At 31.0% G+C, this 19326-nt stretch overlaps 3 protein-coding genes across 9 annotated transcripts; 2 read left to right on the top strand and 1 right to left on the bottom strand.

Annotated features, from left to right (window-relative positions):
- LOC125827785 (type IV inositol polyphosphate 5-phosphatase 11) lies at window positions 1-5018 on the bottom strand. The gene is made up of 8 exons (XM_049507119.1): window positions 4890-5018; window positions 4637-4799; window positions 4284-4414; window positions 2798-2874; window positions 2554-2679; window positions 1308-1495; window positions 1076-1213; window positions 1-252 (listed from the first exon to the last, which is right to left on the bottom strand). Exons 1-8 carry the CDS (start codon window positions 4925-4927, stop codon window positions 100-102), a joined length of 1014 nt encoding a protein of 337 aa, XP_049363076.1. The 5' UTR covers window positions 4928-5018; the 3' UTR covers window positions 1-99.
- A 4633-nt stretch (window positions 5019-9651) lies between these two features.
- On the top strand, window positions 9652-15591 carry LOC125827781 (F-box/FBD/LRR-repeat protein At1g13570-like). Of its 4 annotated transcripts, XM_049507112.1 has the most exons (6): window positions 10074-10173; window positions 12053-12136; window positions 12222-12313; window positions 13370-14215; window positions 14853-15008; window positions 15184-15591. In XM_049507112.1, exons 3-6 carry the CDS (start codon window positions 12302-12304, stop codon window positions 15463-15465), a joined length of 1296 nt encoding a protein of 431 aa, XP_049363069.1. In that variant the 5' UTR covers window positions 10074-10173; window positions 12053-12136; window positions 12222-12301; the 3' UTR covers window positions 15466-15591. The 4 variants fall into 4 exon arrangements, with proteins under 4 accessions (XP_049363070.1, XP_049363069.1, XP_049363071.1 ...); XM_049507113.1 differs by lacking the exons at window positions 10074-10173; window positions 12053-12136 and adding an exon at window positions 9652-9771; XM_049507114.1 differs by lacking the exons at window positions 10074-10173; window positions 12053-12136 and adding an exon at window positions 11193-11212.
- A 660-nt stretch (window positions 15592-16251) lies between these two features.
- On the top strand, window positions 16252-18967 carry LOC125827791 (30S ribosomal protein S9, chloroplastic). 4 transcript variants are annotated; one of them, XM_049507126.1, is made up of 4 exons: window positions 16252-16681; window positions 18212-18500; window positions 18608-18645; window positions 18778-18967. In XM_049507126.1, the coding sequence occupies exons 1-2, from the start codon at window positions 16337-16339 to the stop codon at window positions 18497-18499; spliced, it is 633 nt and encodes a 210-aa protein (XP_049363083.1). In that variant the 5' UTR covers window positions 16252-16336; the 3' UTR covers window position 18500; window positions 18608-18645; window positions 18778-18967. The 4 variants fall into 4 exon arrangements, with proteins under 4 accessions (XP_049363083.1, XP_049363082.1, XP_049363084.1 ...); XM_049507125.1 differs by having other exon boundaries at window positions 16314-16681; window positions 18608-18641; window positions 18776-18967; XM_049507127.1 differs by having other exon boundaries at window positions 16314-16681; window positions 18212-18499; window positions 18602-18645.
- The last annotated feature ends 359 nt before the right edge of the window (window positions 18968-19326 follow it).

Here is a 19326-nt window from a genome sequence, read left to right on the forward strand (position 1 = left end):
TTAATTAATTAATTAATCATTCATTAATGTACTTAATAAAAACATTTAATTTTGGAACAAATCGATTAATGTTTATTTGTTGAGGAATATGAATACCAATTATTTGTTCAATTTTAAGCATAGATGAGCTTTGACTGGCTTATGATCAGAGCTTTGAATGCTTTCAATGGCTTCATAAGAATGTAACGTTGCATTTATATTGTTACTGTCTATCTTGAATAATATTCTGTCTGTCCATGATGGTACTCTAACCTGTTCAAAAAAATTAAAACAAACAATTAATTTCAAATCAAAATATATATATTAAGAGAACACACAACTTTATCTTAATTTATATGACGCTCTTTTTCGTTTTTTGTCACTCTAGGAAAGTTTCACGGTGGTTACATAAAAGAGCAAGCGTTAGACACTAGTAATGCATTTTAAAGTTGTAAAATCCTAGGTCAAAGCCAGCAATATTAATGAGTTGGGCTACTATTGATGGTATTAGAATCACTCTGCGTGTAACTTAAACTTTGATGGGACAAACCTCAGTGTTCAATTGAATCTAGACGAATCTCATATATTTGAAATAATGGTGAGACAAATCTCAAAGAGGAAAAACTAAGGCCCCAAGGGGTATATATATGTGACACCCTAAATGAATTTCATATCGATTAAACACATAAGCAATGCTAGATATATAACTAGTCTTATACTCTAATGACATATTTTAAAATTGTGTGGACTTAGGCCCAAAGCAACTCACTAGTGGGCTAGGATATTACAATATTTTAAAAAAAAAAATGAGAAATATTACAGTTTAATGTCTTTAGCTCATATATTTTACAACTTATATACATAGTGTGTATAGGTAGTGTATCATTTATACTATATACATATGTATATATACACAGTATATACAACCAAATGTTATAGTATATACTTAGGCCATTTTCATCCACTACTATACAAGTCAAATTAAGTACTACATCTTGAACTTAACTACCTCAAATGATGAAAAAAAGATGGAATAAAAGGAGCAATTATAAATATTATTAGACTTATAAATTAATTAATTAATTAATTTAATTACCTTGTGACTTGTATCATAACTGCTGCTTCCAATATCATATTTATAAGTTGGTTTGAAATCTAATGCACCTTCACAATAACCATTAAAAATCTCTCCTCTTTCTGCTTCTTGTAAAAGTTGATCTTTACTAGTTAGCATCTACAATATTAGTCAAAACAAAATATTCAAATCTTTATACTGTCAGTGTATATAAAATAGTATAACTTAAATTCGTAAAAATAAATATGCATACTTGGTGGAGATTTCCATGGATGAGATCTCTAGCAGGATAGGAATTTATGCCTTGGAGTCTATAATTTAAATCTCCTAACCATACAGTAAGTTGTGCTGATTTAGCATAAGGATTCCTATTCTTTGAGAAAAGTGAATTTGATATATGTTTGAACTGCAAATTCCTCTCTTCTACATTACGAGCATGAGCTGTAAAACGTAAAATTGAATCGATTAATTGTGTATAATCAAAATTAGACTTGTCTGAGATGATATGAACTATAATATACACATAACATTGCACGTTTTGTCCTTCAAATGACCTGTTTTTTTTTTACCCTTTAGCAATCAAACTAGTTATATCTAATGAGGCATAAGTTCTTTAGAAAGTAGAGACATGTCGGAAATAAAGGATATTAAGATATGAAAATATAAACTTAAGTCATGAAAAACTTGTTTCGTAATAGGGGCAAAAGTTAAAGATCAACACAAAATAAGGCCCAAAGTGCAAATGACCCAAAGATATATTTTACATTGGGCCTAGTGGGCCATACGTATGCCGGAACTATTTAAAAAATGACCCCAAAAAGGTGGAGGCAGTTATACAGTTTGAATTTTTGTGTCACTAACATTGCGTAATGAATTTGAAAACAATTTTTTATGAAAATACACTCCCTAAGTGTCGTCCGTATTAAGTGTCCACATTATTAAAAATAGTTATCCTAGTTACTTATCAATTTACAAAATCGAGAAAAAGAATATAGAAAAAGTGAACAACTAATATAAAACGAAAGAGAATATTTCTTATTATATTTGTCAACGTACTCTAAGCAATTAGGTCCATTATGGGTCCAATCTTTTTACCTACCTAGCTACCACTCTACATACAAAGAATATAAAGCATATACAAGTTAATTTAAATCTAAATATTAAGAAGGCAGATGAGTCAAAAGGTTTTTTGGTTGGATTGTTTGGCCAGCACTTTAATTTATATATATATATATATATATATATTATTTTTTAAATGATTATTCTTAAATTTTCTGTTCAGACAAATACCATCATAATAAGTATATTAGATGGATCGGTGTTGTGTACAACTAAAATTCCCTTCGTTTATATGACGTGAAACATCAATCAGCGAGTGTTTTAAATTTAATATATTAGAAAGAGTACTATATTTATATTTGAAATTATTTAATTATATTCCGAACAGATCAATACGTTTGAGTAATGATAAAGAATGTATATAGATTTAGGGAACTTACCAGAGAGGTGGCAAGAAATAAAAACCATTTGTATGCCTTTGTAGCTAATTTTAATAGCCACTGCTCCTTTTTTTCTTCTGATTAACCAACCCAATCCTCCAACTTCATGCTTATCCACTTTTACTTCTATATAAAACCACATTTATTATACATTAATTAATTAATAACCTCATTTAATCAATTACAATAAAGTTTAGTAATATATATTCTTGGGATAAATAAAAGAAATTAAGAAACTATATACCTCTTGTAAATTGCTCTGAATTCTTGGGGCCAAACACATAGAGTTGTACAGATTGCATTACCGATTTTCCTAAAAGCCTTCCTCACCAAAATTAATGAAAGAATGTCAAAAATATTATAATATTTTAGAGTTATATTAGTATAAAAATTAACTTAAATATAGATATCATGCATTAAGTTACATACATAAGTGAAGGTCAGAATATTTACCGATAACATTATTTAAAAATGTAATTTATAATAATCTTGTGGCTGAATTGAAGCCATAATAAAACTAAATCCACATAGACCTATGTATAATCACAACAATAACATATTTAGTGTAACGTAACTTTACAAATAAGATTTGAAAAGGATGATGTATACACACAGTTAAGATAAATAGATTATATCTGAAAGATCATCAATATACGTAAAACAATTTAAAAAGAAAATACTATAATAAAAAAGTCATATTGAAAAGAATAGATGAAAGAATCATAACAATATAAATATTATATGTCAAGATGCAATGTATATTAGTACTGTTTTTTCCTAGAAATTTAAACATGACCACGAAAATTATTAGTACCGAATATCAAGGAACACATGACTTTTCTAGAATGAAAAACAAAATACAAATTGAAATTGAAACTTAATAATAGAGGGAAAACACGTCAATATTAGTAACTAGTCATTGTCAATATGCTTCTTTATTGTCTTGCTATATTTGAACTTATCGTCTTTGAATTTATTTCCAAAAACATTTATACAACCTAGCTACCCTGAGAAAAACTAATTTAGTAAAAAAAGAAATTAAAATTGATACATTTGAATAATAGAGAAAACGAAAGAGCAAGAGTTTAAATTATATGCACTAGATTGAATTACTTTTACATCATCGAGTTAAGTAACTAAGTAACTTACAATGACAAGTACTTTGTCTGTTCTACTTTATTTGTCTAATTTTGACTTTGTGCTTAAATTCAAAGTGAATATAATCTCAACAATTATTTATTCTGATTCGACATATTAATCATTTTGAAAGTATTTTTTGAATTTTGTGGTCTTTATAAGACAAAGATATTGAAATGTGAATTAAAATATTCTTTAATTTTGTGATCTGAAATATATATGTCAAATAAAAAATTGAAACTAAAGAGTTATTAAAAAAAAGGAAATAAACATTTTTTTAAATGATCTTAAAAAAAACAAGTAAGAAAACAAATTGAAACATAGAGCAACTCCTTTTAACATGTCAAACCAGAATAGTAAACTGAGCAAATGATCATTTGGTACAAGTTGATAATGCAAAAATACCGTATATTATCAGTATATATATACATAACTTAAATTTTTCCTAAAGAAGTGAAAATTAAATAAATTAAAGATATATATATATATATATATACATGCAAAAATACCATATATTATCAGTATATATAACTTAAATTTTTCCTAAAGAAGTAAAAATTAAATAAATTAAAGATAGATATATATACACATACATATGAGTATCAGCCAATGTGTTCTTCAATAACTTGCAAATATTATTTCGAGGTGCCTCTTGCAAACCCATCACCAATAAATCATATTTTCTGTCTTCACCAACTAATTTTGCTATATCCTCACAAGGTACCTTCACATTACACAAAAATAATATATGCAAAAATTATCAAAAAATCACTCTTAAAAGAAAACAGAAATTAGCGACAGACAAATAATTTATACGATTCATAAACAACAATATTCATTGCTAATCCAATCCCTTTAGCAATGAGCTAATTAGTCACAAAATGCTCGTTATTTCTTAAAGAACATGCAAAATTTAAATTGAACAAGTAAAAATGAACGTACGTACCTGACCGTTCATATTCCAAGTGACGAAATAGATGCAAAGATGAGAAGTTCCAGAGAACTCACAACGTTTTTGGATATCAACAGTTTTGATCCCTTCATGACTTGCCTCAAAACTATCTACCATTCCTATTGCTTCAGCTTTATGTCTCTTCATTTTGTACTTTCTTTAGAAAAAAAAATTAAATTTCATTAAAAGAATACTATATACTAATAATATAGCAAAAATGGAAATATTTAGAAAAATTATTAATTACCTTGATGCTTCAAAAAGCTTTACACATAGTCCCTCCATGGAGAAAAAAAAAATGTTGTTTTCTTGAATATTGAGTATTAGTAGTGTTCTTGAATGGGAAACACAATTTTTGTTTTTTGAAATTGTAAGGTATCAAAGTTTTTTTCTTCTCTTCTCTCTCTATATATATATAATAAAATAAATAAATATAGTATAAATATAAATGGGCGGTGAGAAAATATAATTCAATTCAAGAAGAAGAAGTCAAAGGTTTGGCGAAAAGTAGATATAGGAAGTATTTCTTTAGTAATTTCATGACCCGTATTAATCATGGTTTGATTACAAATTTTGAAAATTTAAAATTTTGAAATTAAAAGTTATTATATACATGCATATTTTACTTGGAAATTGAAATTTTATGAGTGATTATTCCAAAAATCTAAAAACTGATCAGTTAATCAAGTCAAAGGATAATATATTTTAAGGTTGTCAATAGTTTAGAGATGAAATTAATAATTCGTGTAGAATTTAAAAGTGTTTTCAATATTAATATTTTCTAATTAAGAAATTCATGGCTAAAACACTAGTTTAGAATTTGTTTTTTCATTGAGTTACGCTTAGATGCCGTCGACATTATGACAAACTCGTAATGACAGCTTCAAGGTCAAGAAAACTCTAGTAGCTTTTTCATGACCATGCAAATTAGATTTATATTATAGACTATTTTTTCATATTAATACGATGAAAGAATACATTTTAAAATATTACTTATAATGACAAATAAATTATTAAATATGTCTATATTGTCAACTACAAATACAAATTATAAAGGAGGGAGCAATTTAAATACTCTTCTGACTTTTTGAGTACTATTTTGTGGTTGAGTTGTAATATATGTTCATACTTGAGATTAATTAGACCTTTGAATTATCAACAAGGGTTGTGATGGAGTAATAAGTATTTTTTCATTCTTATTCAACAGGTCTCAAGTTTGACTTTTGAATCCTCTAAGTTACGGAATTGTCTTTGTTAGGAAACACTTTACCCCATAATATAAACTTTTTAATGTAAATTTTAATTTAGTCGGACTTTAATATGGTACCAAAGCCGGATATGAATGAAAAAAAAATAAAAAAAATTCGACCTTTGAGTCTCAATGCTGTTGCTTCGAGTCCCTCCAAAATCTAATAAATATAGGTAGGTCAATGGGGAATCAAATATAATAGGACACGTGTTCAATTTTGGGTGGAGTAACGTGAGAAGCTATCATAAGTTAATTCATTAGCCTTCTTCAATTTTGAAAATTAATATAGTCAAGAGTCAAATTCATCAAAGCAGTACTTTATTTTCTATTATAGCCATCAAAACCGATACTCAAAGGATATTATACTATTTGTTATCTAGAATTTTTAAAACAATATTTATTTTGAGTTATTATTTTTAAAGCGATACTTATTTTGAAATGGAGAGAATACACATGTACAACAACTCTAGTATCACGTTTGTATTGTGCTTGTATGAACATTCTTTGCTTTAACTAAATAATAATGTATTTCCTCTAGCGATTAAAATATTTAAATAAAATAATTATACAGTTCAACAACAAACCTCTTTAAACTAAAATTAAAGTTATCACTCAAGGTTGAAGCGTAACATCTAAAGGAACAACTTATAGTAGCGCACTCATTCACACCGAAAGGTTATTAGTTTAACATGGCCTTTCATTTAAAATTAACTATACCGTCATCAATATAGAAAGTTATAATAATTATAGGTTATTTTTTTGTAAAAAATAAAAGAAGTGTAATTATTTTAGGGAAAATTTTCAAAATGTCAATATTTTAGTATTTAATAGGACCTCTTATCAACATTTTCAATATTTATTAAAAATGTCAATATTTTAGTTTGTTATTCTTTTAATTTATGTATTTTTTATTTGTTTGAGTTGAAAGAATACAATTATTTAATAACATAACGGAGAAAATCATGGGAGAAAATATTTTTAAAAAAGGAACATATCACTTAAAATTCTCATCAGTTACAATTTCAAAAGTAATTGATTGTATTCATTCCAATATAATGATATGTATATTTGTATTCATTATGATTTTCATGTTTGAGTTTGTATAATAGTATTTGTATTTCTTTATTAGTTTGTATTCATTTTAATAGGTATACCAAATGGATTTGTATCCACAAACAAAAATATAAATAAAATATTTATATCCATATATACTTATGTAATCTATGTTCATTCAGAAAGGATACAACATTGGTTTTGTATATTTTTTAAAAACGTATATTCTTTCTTAAAATTCCAATAAATTTGTATTCCAATTATCAAAACATACAAATCTACAATCTTAGAGACAATAAAAAATTGTATTTCAAAAACTATTGTATTTCATGACAAAAAAATGTATTTTTTACAAATGTTGAGTTAAAAAAAAAAAATAACAAACAAAAAATAATATGAATACAATTTTGTTGTGAATACAATTTTGCAACATTGACTCTCTCTTTCTTTTTCTTCTTCTTCTATGTTCCTTTTTTTCCGATTTTTTTTTCACCAAATCCAAATTGAATCCGTATTCACTTGTGCATTAGTAACCCTATAAGAAAAATTTGAAATTATTAAATATGAATGTATAAAAAAGTAAACAATATATGATGTATGAATGCTAATGTAGATTATTACAATCTACTGAATCTCAAATATGTAAACAAACTCACAAAAAAATGAAAAGAGGACAGAAAATCAGAAATACATAAAATTCGAAATATAAAAATATTTGGTGAATATGAAAACAAAATCAGAAGAAAACTCACAAAATATTTGGTGACTTCAAAATTACCTTTATCAATTGAGAGATTTCTTGAACAAATTGGAAGAAAATGGAAGAGTTAATTTTTCTTGAACAATGAATGAGAGAAAAATTGGGAAAACGTGAAGAGAGAGAGAATATTGACTTGAGTTAAAACCTAGAATGGGATAATGGATAATAAAAGTTTTTTTTTTTTTTTTTTATCGGTTAGTGGTGTAGAAATTGATCTAATGTGGGACTGTTTTGAGAAATAAATAGAAAGGAAAATAGTTATATTAGGATACAAATCATTTTCTAAAATATTGACATTTTAATATTTTTAGTAATTATTTTAAAGTGTAGATGTTTTTACTAATATGTTAGGAATTGTGACTATTTTGCTAATTTTTCCATTATTTTATGTTTAATGACTTATGGTTATCAAGTAAATACGAGCAATGAAGACCATCCAGTTCCTAATGAAGTTAGAACTGGGCTGGGATGACAAATTGTTACATGTGGGCCTTTCGGACTATCCATTTGGATGATTTGCATAATACGGATATTTTGAGTTGCAATTTTTATCCCAAGTTTTGACAAATTCCATCGGTCTATTTTTATTTGTCTGATATTGACTTGACATATCTCTTAAGAAATAGTAGTAAATATAATAATAATTTTATGATATCATTATTTGAATATAATAAATTTAATATTTGAGAAATACTATGAGATTAAGAATAAGGGTAATTAATTAGAAACTAAGTAATCAATTAATTATCTCTTAATTTTTAGAACTAAACCAATAAAAATACATATATGTTTCATTCAATTGACAAGTAAAAGTGATCTTAGACTAAAAACTTAATTAGTACACTCACCTTTTCTTCACCATTCTTAAAACTAGTTGACAATTCAATGTAAATGTTATGCATAGATAACATAATCTTAAAATAACCATAAAAACATTTTTTTTTTACCCCTTAATTAAAGGTTTCAAGTTTGAGCCCTGAGTATGAATAAAATCTTATAAGTTGACAATTCAATGTAAAGTCATGTAGTGTGCGATCTAAATTTAATCGAAGCTCTAATGTGGGCTATGAAAACCGTTAAAAAACAAAATAATTAAGATAAAAATATATCATATTTAAGGAAATACTGATAAAAAAATTATAATGATGCACGTCTTTTATGAAATCAAGCTCCAAATAATTACATCCTAGAAATGTTGAAAAGCAAAACTAAAACGTGTTAAAAGTTATAATCCAACCCAAGTTAAAATATAGTTTTATGTTTATAATTGTACCAATATGTAGAATTTTGTAACTTACATTACAATTATTTATTGTTTGTTGGAACTTGGCATATATTATAGTAGTATAGAACAATACGATATTCTTGATGAATATTCGATAACTCTAATACATCATGTAATAATTATTTTCTGTCTATTACTCCACTGATTCCATGACTATTACTAACATTTTTAAAAATATTGAGAAATATTTTCGAAAATTCATATAATAAGAGTAAAATAGAAAAAAAAAAACATGTCTTCCTTTAGATAGGTTAAAATGAATAAATAAAAGCAAAAATTAGTTTTAATATACTGAATAAATAAAGATAATTGTTTCTATTCAAATTTACCTCTCTTTAGATGTATAAATTTTTATACAACCAAAAAGTATAATTAAATACTTTACACTTTTTACTTTCAAATAAATATATTAAAAGGTGCATTTAAACTAAAAACATCATCATTTAATATGAACCCGAAAAATTAAAGATTTGCCTATTAATATTTATAACTATAATCAATATAAATTCTAGTAGTATGATTGAAATTTCTTCATCCTTAATCAGAAATATCAAATAATACTTTGAGTATAAAAATTTTTTTGTTAAAATCGTCACGTAAAATGGACTCTATATACACAAATAACAAATCGAGTCGACTCCAATACGAATACGGAACATACTCACTATATGATTACTCGGTTAAACAGGACGGGGAGTACTATGCTTAGTAGTTCACACATCATTTGCTTCCATTTTCTCCGGCTGTAACAGATTTATCAAATTCATCAGCCTAAAACAAAGGTATTCTTCTTCTTCTTCTATCTTCTGATTTAGCCCTAATTTTCTGTTCAGCAAGAAAATTGTAATCTTTTTCTTGCTCCATTGTGTTGAAGTTCCATTTTAGGTTAATTTTGGTGTGATTTGAATCATTGATAGAGTCTATAAAACAAAGGGTGTTTGTCGGTGATGTTTTTTTGAGTTCTTATTTGTGTTAATTTCATTTTCTAGGTTATTAGCCCTATAAAGTTTGTGTTTTTTGGGCTATTGATGTGTTTTGTAAGACATTGTTGAAAATTTATATGATTCTAATGTTTTTTTTTCAGAATTAATGATGGTTAATTAGAGGGTTATAGCTTCTTATGTATAACTTGTTCGTGATCCACAGCCATTTGTTCTGCCATTGCTCTACGTGAAGTGATTTAGGTGAGTCATAAGCAGATGTCTAAGTGCTACTATTTCTTTTCATTGACTAATTGCTACTGATTTAGTGTCAGTCAGAAGCTGCGAGTTGCTTCATTTGCCTTGTATCTTGCTGATTTGTTGTCATATTATTCTTGCAATCCTGCTTCGATTACATTTTTTTTGAGCTGGAGGTTTGTCGAAAACAGCCTCTCTACCCTTACAAAGATAGGGGTAAGGTATGGTACATCTTACCTTCCCAGATTCGACTTGTGGTATTACAGTGGGTATGTTGTTGTTGTTGTTATTTTACATAAATGTTGATAAATTGAGTGGCACAATGTACTGGAAGTATTTTAGTGTCAAAATCAAATGATCCATTTGAAGATTGTGTTTCAATTAGTAGAATAACAAGCACAACACCTATTACAACTGAATAAAGAAAATTTTAAGGTGTTTTGTTTTTCTGAAGTTCTTTTGGAATCTTGCGAAGAAATTTTCCAAAAATTGTGTTTCTTTGAATCTTCTGAAACACTTTTTTAAAAAAAATATTTTTTTATGAAGTGTTTTTAGGGTGCTCCCACTCACAGATCTTCAATAACCAACTATCCATAAACATTTAGTCTTTGCATGTTTTAAAAAGAAGATTTTTTGAGAAAACTCTTTCCAAGATCATCTCTAAACATGCAAGCCGAATAGCTCCTATAAATTTCTGTAATGAAAACATTAACTAATTGATGAAATTAGTAATTAGAGCATCTCTTTTCAAACCAGCATTTAAAGTGTTTGCATCTGTTGATGGATGAATTCAATATGCTAATGAATTCTAACTCAGCATTTTTGGAAGATCAGCTTTCGTGGTGAAGGAATAAGCAGTTCTTTTGGAAAATAGTAAGGAGCTATGGCTTGAATGTTTATGCGAAGCGAATGTGTACCTTCTGTTTACTCTATGGATGCTAAAAAATTCTGCTAGTTGCTAAAACAGGATGAGGGCTATGGGAAATAACTTATTTTGTTTGATCCACTCATTTCTTCTACCACTGCTCTCTGTAAAGTGATTTAGGTGCACCAGTTTATTATCCATGTTATAAGCATCTGTCTAGGTGCCCCCATTATGTTTCTAGGATAAGTAGAAGTTCTTGCAATTGACTAGCTGCCACTGATTGATGGTAAATACTTACCCACATTGGGTGTTTATACTTAAATAAACAGTTAACCTTTAGAATTAGCAAATTAAAGTGAAAATGCATATCACTTAACCGTGTTTAAGTGTTACTAAGTGTATATGCAAGATATATGTGTATATTCATTGTCTTGGTGTAAGCACCCATTCGGGTTAAGATTTTACCTGATTTAGTGCCTCTCGGAAGCTTTTAATTGCGATTTATGTTAGGGATTATCCATAAATGTTGATCAATTGAATGTCACAGTGGGATTTGAAGTACTTAAGTGTCAAAATCAAATGATTCACTTGAAGACTGTGCATCAATTAGTAGAAGAACAAGCATAACACACTTATTACAACTAAATAAAGAAATATCTAAGGTGTTTGTTGTGAAAGTTTCTTTGAGATCTTGGAAGAAGTTTTCGAAAATGTGTTTCTTTTGGAGTCTTCAGAAAAGCTATTTCTTGAGCAAGTTATTTTAGGGTGTTCTCCATTCACAAATCTTCAAAACCAACTATCCAAACACATTTTCTGTTTGCATGGTTTTAAAGAAAGGATTTTTCAGAAAACTTTTTTCAAAAGTTATCCGTTCAACTCTTATAAAACTCTGCGATGAATACATTAGCTAATTGTTGAAGTTTGTTATTAGACCATCTGTTTTCAAACCACATTTAAAGTGTTTGCTTCTGATGATGGGTGAGTTCAACATATTAACAAATTCTTACACAACATTTTTAGACCATACGAGTTTGTTGGTGAAGGAATGCACAGTTCTTATGGAAAATAATAAAGAGCACAGTTGAATGGATATGCAAAGTGGCGGTGTGTCTTCTGTTACTCTATGGATGCTAAAAAGTTTTTCTACTTGGTGGCATATTGTTACATTTGTCCCTTTTATATGAATCAGGTGGACCGGCAAAAATCCTCAAAAAGAGCCTTATTTGGACCTTTGAGGCATGACATCTTTTACAATCTCATTACAAAAAAATGAGTGTTATGGTAAGTCATGTGCTTCTTTCATAGTAACTGTGTAATGTGATAAAATGAACCATTTAATCTACTTTCTTTCATTGTTTTCACTGATGTGTGCTTCTTTCGACATTTTCTGACGATAATTAGTCCCCTAGTTTTCAATTTATGTGCTACAGTGCTTGACAGAGTAAAGTACAGCATTTACCTTTTCAGTTAATTTACTATATTTTCTGGCCCAATTTTAGTGGTCAACATCAAACACACTGCCTTGATTGCATGATGACGTTGTGCAATGGGAAAAATAATTGCAATAGCTAAATGGTGATGTGAAAGATCAGCCATCCCTTAACTCTGTGTTTGTGGATGAAATCCTCTCTCAGAAGAGTTCGAATGGCCATTCCTGCCCCTTGAGCATTACCAAGTAAATGACTACTTAAATCGTAGACATTGCTCATAATTGGTCAAAAATTGGCCAGCATATCTGTAACTATTCTCTTAACACAAATTATAGTAGCATCATTTAAAGAAAAACAGAACTCTGAGTGCTCTTACCCTATGTCGTTCTTTGTCAGTAAACCACAGTGATAATTTCTCTCTCTTGGGTTGTCACATTGACATCTTTGCATTTTTGTAAGCACTCTTGTATGCATGTATGTATTTTATTGTTAAAGAATGACAAAAGTCTCACTCGGTGGTTAATGAGATGGGTGGACTCCTTATAAGGCTTGGGCAATCCTCCTCCCTTGGAGCTAGCTTTTGGGGTGTGAGTTAGGCCTAAGACCTAATTTAACATGGTATCAGAGCAGGGCCCATCTCACCCGATGTTGGGGACCCCAAAATCAAAATTGCCCACGCACCAGATGCTAAGCACTGGGCGTGAGGTGGGGTGTTAAAGAATGACAAAAGTCCCACATCGGTGGTTAATGAGATGGGTGGACTCCTTATAAGGCTTGGGCAATCCTCCTCCCTTGGAGCTAGCTTTTGGGGTGTGAGTTAGGCCTAAGACCTAATTTAACAGTTATAAACTAAAAATACACATTTTTCTCATTTGGATGAATGTCTTTCTTCTTTGTTACTATGCAGAAGCAACATATACCATCCAACTTCCTTTGCAATGCAGAACTTGAGGTGGACAATATCAGCAACTTACCAGCACAAATTGTTGACAAGATTCTGTCCCATTTATCACTTAGGGATGCTGTGAGGACAAGTGTCTTGTCAACTAAATGGAGAAACAAATGGGTTACTCTTCCAAACCTTGTATTTGACAATCAATCTCTTTTGATCTCATCCCAAGACCAAACCTTCATAAAAAATAAGATAGTAAACATTGTTGATCATGTTCTCTTACTTCATTCTGGTCCCATACACAAGTTCAAGCTTTCTCATCGGGATCTTCAAGGGGTGTGTGATATTGATAGATGGATTCTCTTTCTATCAAGGGGTGCTGTGAAGGAATTTATTCTGGAAATATGGAAAGGCCAACGCTACAAACTCCATTCTTCTATATATCTTTGTCAAAAGTTGAACCACTTGGAGCTTTTTAATTGTCTTCTAAAACCACCTCTCACATTCAGTGGTTTTAAAAGCTTGAAAAGTCTCGATCTTCAGCACATCACTATGGAACAGGATGCATTTGAGCAACTCGTATCGAGATGCCATTTACTTGAGCGGCTTACACTGATGAATTTTGAGGGTTTCTCCGATCTTAAAATCCATGCACCGAATCTCCTCTTCTTTGACGTTGGAGGCGTCTTTGAAGACATCAATTTCATGAACACATTCAATCTTGCCATCGTTTCTATTGGGCTATATGTAAATCCTGGATTTGACAAAAATCTTGCTCTAGGCAGTGCTGGAAATTTGGTCAAGTTTTTTGCTCATTTGCCTCGTCTTCAAAGGCTTGAAGTACAGAGCTTTTTCTTAAAGGTATTCTTCATACTTACCTTTTGTGCTATGATTGTAGAGTTCCAGAGAGTTGATGGCAACTTCTCTTCCCAAGCATTTGTTTCCTGTAAAATTTAGCATAAAATGATGTTTGACAACCAAAAGTATGGAGCTGGATCTTTTATTTTGCGGTGTTTGCTTGTCTAACATAATGCAATATCATTAGGGTCAAATCATTTAATACTACCATGTGAAAATGACTTGTGTCCTGCAGTGCAACTCATATTTTATTACGAATCTCCAACTTTCACTGTCCATTAGTACTCGCGGGTCCTTATTTGAAACAATTGTAATCGCTCTTTGTTATCTACTATTTCAAAATACACCATCATCATATCTTGCCACTACTTTCTACCACTGTCATTGGCTTCATTTAAATTCACTGGAAAATTGTTAGGAATGGGTTTTCTATTGATGAGATTCCTCCCTTGTTTTATGATATGTCTTGTGCCAACCTAACAGAACCTTACTGTTCTTATTTTCTTAACTAAAATGTAAAATTTCTCTAATGGATGCCTTTGCCAAGTTTATCTCCCCGCATTATTTATTGGATGCTTGAAATGGAGGAACTCTGTCAATCTTTGGAGAAAATGTATACTAATCATTGTTATGTCTGCAGTATCTGGCTGACAATAAAGTGCCAGGAAGACTACCTACGCCTTGTGACGAGCTAAGTTTTCTTTCAATACGCATAAATTTCAACCATTTGGATGAGTGTCTGGCAGCACTTTGCCTTCTCAGAAGTTCCCCTAACCTACAAGAGCTTGAGATGTTGGTGAGTTTCAAATATCACTTGAACTTCATTAGGACCAATCATAAACTGGCTTCAACATACTTCACTGCATGGATAATATTCACGTACCCAACCTATTTTGCAGCATGTAAACTTTTCACAGCAGCTGCCGAACTGTCTTTAAGCTCTGTACATTCATGCCATTGTCATTTTGTAGGCACGCACAGAAGAACAAAGTACTTTGAGAACAGCTGCCAGTGTTATGGAAGAGAATTACCAGAATTGTATGTTCAATCAATTGAGGCATGTTAAGATTGCTGGTATAACTGGGCTTAAACAAGAGCTAAATTTCATCAATTTTCTGCTTTCAAATTCACCTGTTCTTGAAAGAATGACAGTCAAGCCAGCTTCAGCTGACGGTGCATGGGAGATGCTAAAAGAGTTGCTTCGCTTCAGGAGAGCTTCTGTACAAGCTGAAATTGTTTACATTGACCCTTAATTTATAGCATATCTAAGCTGGGGAGCCTGTGGTCTAGTAAGATCTAGGCTTATTTACTATATTAGTGTAGCATCTAGTGTAGAAACTAAGCTAGACCGTCTGCTGAAATGGAAGCACCAATGTGATCGGTAAACAGAAAGATGATTATAATACTGAACTTGTTCGTTCAGTGTTGTGAACTTTTCAGACATCCTCGTAGAAGTCTTGGTTTTTCTGAACAATACAACTAGTTGCGTAGTTGTACTTGTCCTGTTGATAGCCCTCTGATTGTGTCTTGTTCTTCGGTACAACTGTACAAGTATTCTAAAAAATGTGTTAATTGTCTTGATGAAGATAGCTGAACTAATGCTTCTCAGTATTGTTTTCTTACATCCTTATATCTGAATATTTGCCCTCAGAATGGATCCTAATGCCTTGAGGGGCCTTTATGAAGCCAATTTTTGGCTCTGCCTATGAAAAATAGTCATTATTGTGAACTTAAACATTGCAGAAATTGGAACCAATATTAACCATCGTTAACATAAAAAGACTTATCAATTTAATACATACAATTTGAAATTTCAATTGTGCAATGTGGTACGGCATTGAGAACTTTAGTTCAATAATTTTGATTTTCGGTTTCACATTATATCAATCATACTTAATCAATTTTCATTCGTATGGTATGGTAAGTCGATAACCATGCTTTTTTTTTTTACCCTTGGATTTTATCTTTTACCAATTTTGTAATAATAATATACTAATATGTATGAATATTTATGTATTTGGGTTACCAAACAGGCCTTTACCCGTTTCCTTTACATTATCCATTACTCAATCTTCACTGTAAACAACATCGACCAAGAAGATAGACGGATAGAGAGAGTCGAAAATGGCGATTTCCGTGGCTTCTCTCGCCTCATCTTTTGCTTCTCTTTCATTTTCTTCTCAGATTTCTCAAAAACCCTATGCTGTATCCCTTGCTCATTCAAAGCAATTCTCTTTCTCTCTCACTTCCAAAATCCCTAGGCTCGTTGTGTCAGCTTCCGTTGCCGAAGCACCGGAGACGGAGGAATTGGAAACGAGAGAGAAACTTTTGAAGCTTGTGAAAAGTAGACTTCCTGGAGGTTTCGCTGCACAGCCTATTTTCGGAACTGGTAGACGTAAAAGTGCAAGTGCTCGTGTTGTCCTTCAGGAAGGTTCTGGAAAAATCATCATCAATTATCGTGATGCTAAGGTGTTTGTCTACCTCAATCTCACTTCTTTACTTGCACTTAATGTATGATTTGCTCAATAAAAATTGCATTTTTATAATTGGGTATTCAGTTTGGCAAGTACAATTGCAGAAAGTAGGATTGCATTGTTCTCGTTACCGTTAAATTAGGTCTTGTGATAACATTGTTCTCCAGGATTTCTGTGTGTTGAATAGATTTTGAAGGTGAAACTTGAAAATATTGAGTTTTTGATTCAGTTGTGTTTGGACATGCATTTTACTTGGAAAAAAATTGAATTTTTGTTAGTGGAAGTCCCCAAAATTGGTCTGAGCCGGTTTCTGGGAACTTGAATATCTGATCAAGTTTCATGGCCGAATGAATATTTGAAGATAAATTTTTGAACCTATGGTCAAACGCTAGCTAAATGTGATATTTAGAGAACCTAATGTGCCTTAAATGCTAAAGTGATTAGTATTTGATGAAGTGGATCTATTAGAGCCGAATGTTTGCAGAAGCTTCATATAGCCAATCCCAACTAGTTTGCCATGAAGCTATGCCGTGTTTCTGAGGAATTATCTGCCATTAGGGAAAAAAATGATAAGAAAAAATAAAAGATTATTGCAGATGGTAATTTGAAAAGGTTTCCGGTGGTCTCTAATATGTGCATTAGGTAATATGATGCTCAGTTTCATATATGACACGGGTAGTCAATTGGTTTACCTGGTTTGACCATGATTCTCATGTGTCTTATTTAGAAGTTGCTGGTTGCTGAATTGGTCACTTTAAATCAATGTAGATAGAAAGCTTTAGAAAGGCATATAGTACTTCATAATGTTCTGTGTGAAGAAATTCATTTATCGAGGGACAACTCTGTTAAGAGTGTATAGAGATTGTAAAGTAGGAAATCTGGCCTTGAAAAGCAAATAGAACATAGAAGCAGGAAGCATAACTGATACCTTTGAGTTTCTTGGGAAATGCATGCATAAACTATTTTTGTGGATCAGTGGTGCATATAACAGAACAATGAGAGGAACACAACTTCTCCGTTTCAAGTTCCATAAATAAAAGCATAGCAGTAGAGGAACAATCAAATTAGATAAGTAAAATGTGCTAAGTTAATATAAAGAAGTAAGTTGTGTTTGCCTTCTGGGTCGAGCTCGTCGAACCGGGCTTGCCTAGTGCGGGTTACCTCTCCTATGTGGTTTGCGAGCTATTGCATAGGAGCGGGGGTTTTACCCTGTGCGCACCCAAAGGGTAGCGGCTATGGGTTTCCCTTGTCATTAAAAAAAAAAAAAAACTCCCGAGATCCAAAAGGTGTGTGAAATTTGCACTTTTGTGATGTTGCTATGTGAATAGGAAGTGTTGTAATATAATTTTTTTGATAAGGAACCACACATAAGTGTTTTTAATATTATTGAGGTCTCTAATTTTGTATACTCGAGGTCCGATGAAGCAAGTCATCAACATTCTTATTAATGCTGGCAGCGTCCCTTTTTATTCATTGTTTTGTTGCTTTTGACTATTTGAGACTTGACATGTGTCATGATTTGCAGGAATATCTTCAAGGAAATCCATTGTGGATTCAATATGTCAAAACTCCACTGGCCACTTTAGGATATGAGGCTAGTTATGACATTTTCGTCAAGGTGGAAGGTGGTGGTCTTTCTGGGCAGGCTCAAGCAATTTCCCTTGGCATTGCTCGTGCACTCCTAAAGGTTAGTGAAAGTCATAGAAAGCCATTGAGGGTGGAGGGTCTGCTAACTAGAGATGCCAGAGTTGTGGAGCGGAAGAAAGTTGGTCTCAAGAAGGCTCGCAAGCGTCCACAATTTTCCAAGCGTTGAGGTTACACTCCGAATATTATTTTCCATTGTGTGCTATTCCACTGAACGACACATGTATGAGAGCTTCTAATGCAATTTACTCACATTTTATTTGCTTTCTCTGTCCAGGTTGGTACTTACTCACTGTGGCAGCATTTGGTAGAAAAGTATGTAAAACCGTCATACGTTATAGCTGTAGTGAGTTAAAGATAGATTAAGCAAAAAACTGAAAATGAGGATTTACATAGGTGTAAGCCAAGATTTGTGTTTGTAATCCTTTTTCTACTTTTGGTTTGCAGATTTGGTGGTTTATTGACTCAGATTGGGGGGAAAAGAGCATATCAATGATCTGATTTGACTGTTTAAGATGAGGAAATGCTTCAGATTTATCATCACTCAATTGCTTCTTGTAAATTTTGTATTAGTCCCTACTCAGAATTACAATTTGTTCTGTTGAAGGTATTTTTTGAGTTTAGTTTCTTGTTCAATTCACATGGTAAACGTACACTGCGACAGTTTGATATAATTCTGGAGATTTTTGTGCCAAAAAAAGGGAATCCTTTGTCCACTCGTTGAAAAGTGAAATGTGAATGCTTTTAGTTCCAAATCCATTTTTTCCGCAATTTAGGGACAAAACTTCATCTACAAATTTGAGAAAAATACCTAAAAAAAGTTGCTTTAAGACTAGGTTCCAACTCAATATCTTTTACTCCCGAAACTTCGATGTCACGATAATAATAATTAATATATGATTAACACTACTTCGTTTAACCATATTATTCACAACCATCTTCATTAAAAAAAAATTAGAAGGCAAGAATTAGTTGTTGAGTTAAATGGTTAAGCGC

Source organism: Solanum verrucosum, unplaced genomic scaffold (assembly GCF_900185275.1).
Source record: "Solanum verrucosum unplaced genomic scaffold, falcon-dt-bn FXZP01000064.1, whole genome shotgun sequence".
Taxonomy (NCBI): domain Eukaryota; kingdom Viridiplantae; phylum Streptophyta; class Magnoliopsida; order Solanales; family Solanaceae; genus Solanum; species Solanum verrucosum.

What these genes read in the sequence shown, in the direction of transcription:
- LOC125827791 (XM_049507126.1), top strand. Translation starts at nt 16,337, where the DNA reads ATGGCGATTTCCGTGGCTTCTCTCGCCTCATCTTTTGCTTCTCTTTCA. An exon ending in TCAATTATCGTGATGCTAAG is followed by an intron (nt 16,682 to 18,211) that starts GTGTTTGTCTAC and finishes CATGATTTGCAG; the next exon opens with GAATATCTTCAAGGAAATCC.
- LOC125827781 (XM_049507113.1), top strand. An exon ending in TACAGAGCTTTTTCTTAAAG is followed by an intron (nt 14,216 to 14,852) that starts GTATTCTTCATA and finishes TTATGTCTGCAG; the next exon opens with TATCTGGCTGACAATAAAGT. An exon ending in TACAAGAGCTTGAGATGTTG is followed by an intron (nt 15,009 to 15,183) that starts GTGAGTTTCAAA and finishes GTCATTTTGTAG; the next exon opens with GCACGCACAGAAGAACAAAG.
- LOC125827785 (XM_049507119.1), bottom strand. Translation starts at nt 4,927, where the DNA reads ATGGAGGGACTATGTGTAAAGCTTTTTGAAGCATCAAG. An exon ending in AAGCTTTTTGAAGCATCAAG is followed by an intron (nt 4,800 to 4,889) that starts GTAATTAATAAT and finishes TTTTTTCTAAAG; the next exon opens with AAAGTACAAAATGAAGAGAC. An exon ending in ACATTGGCTGATACTCATAT is followed by an intron (nt 2,875 to 4,283) that starts GTATGTGTATAT and finishes TTGGTGAGGAAG; the next exon opens with GCTTTTAGGAAAATCGGTAA.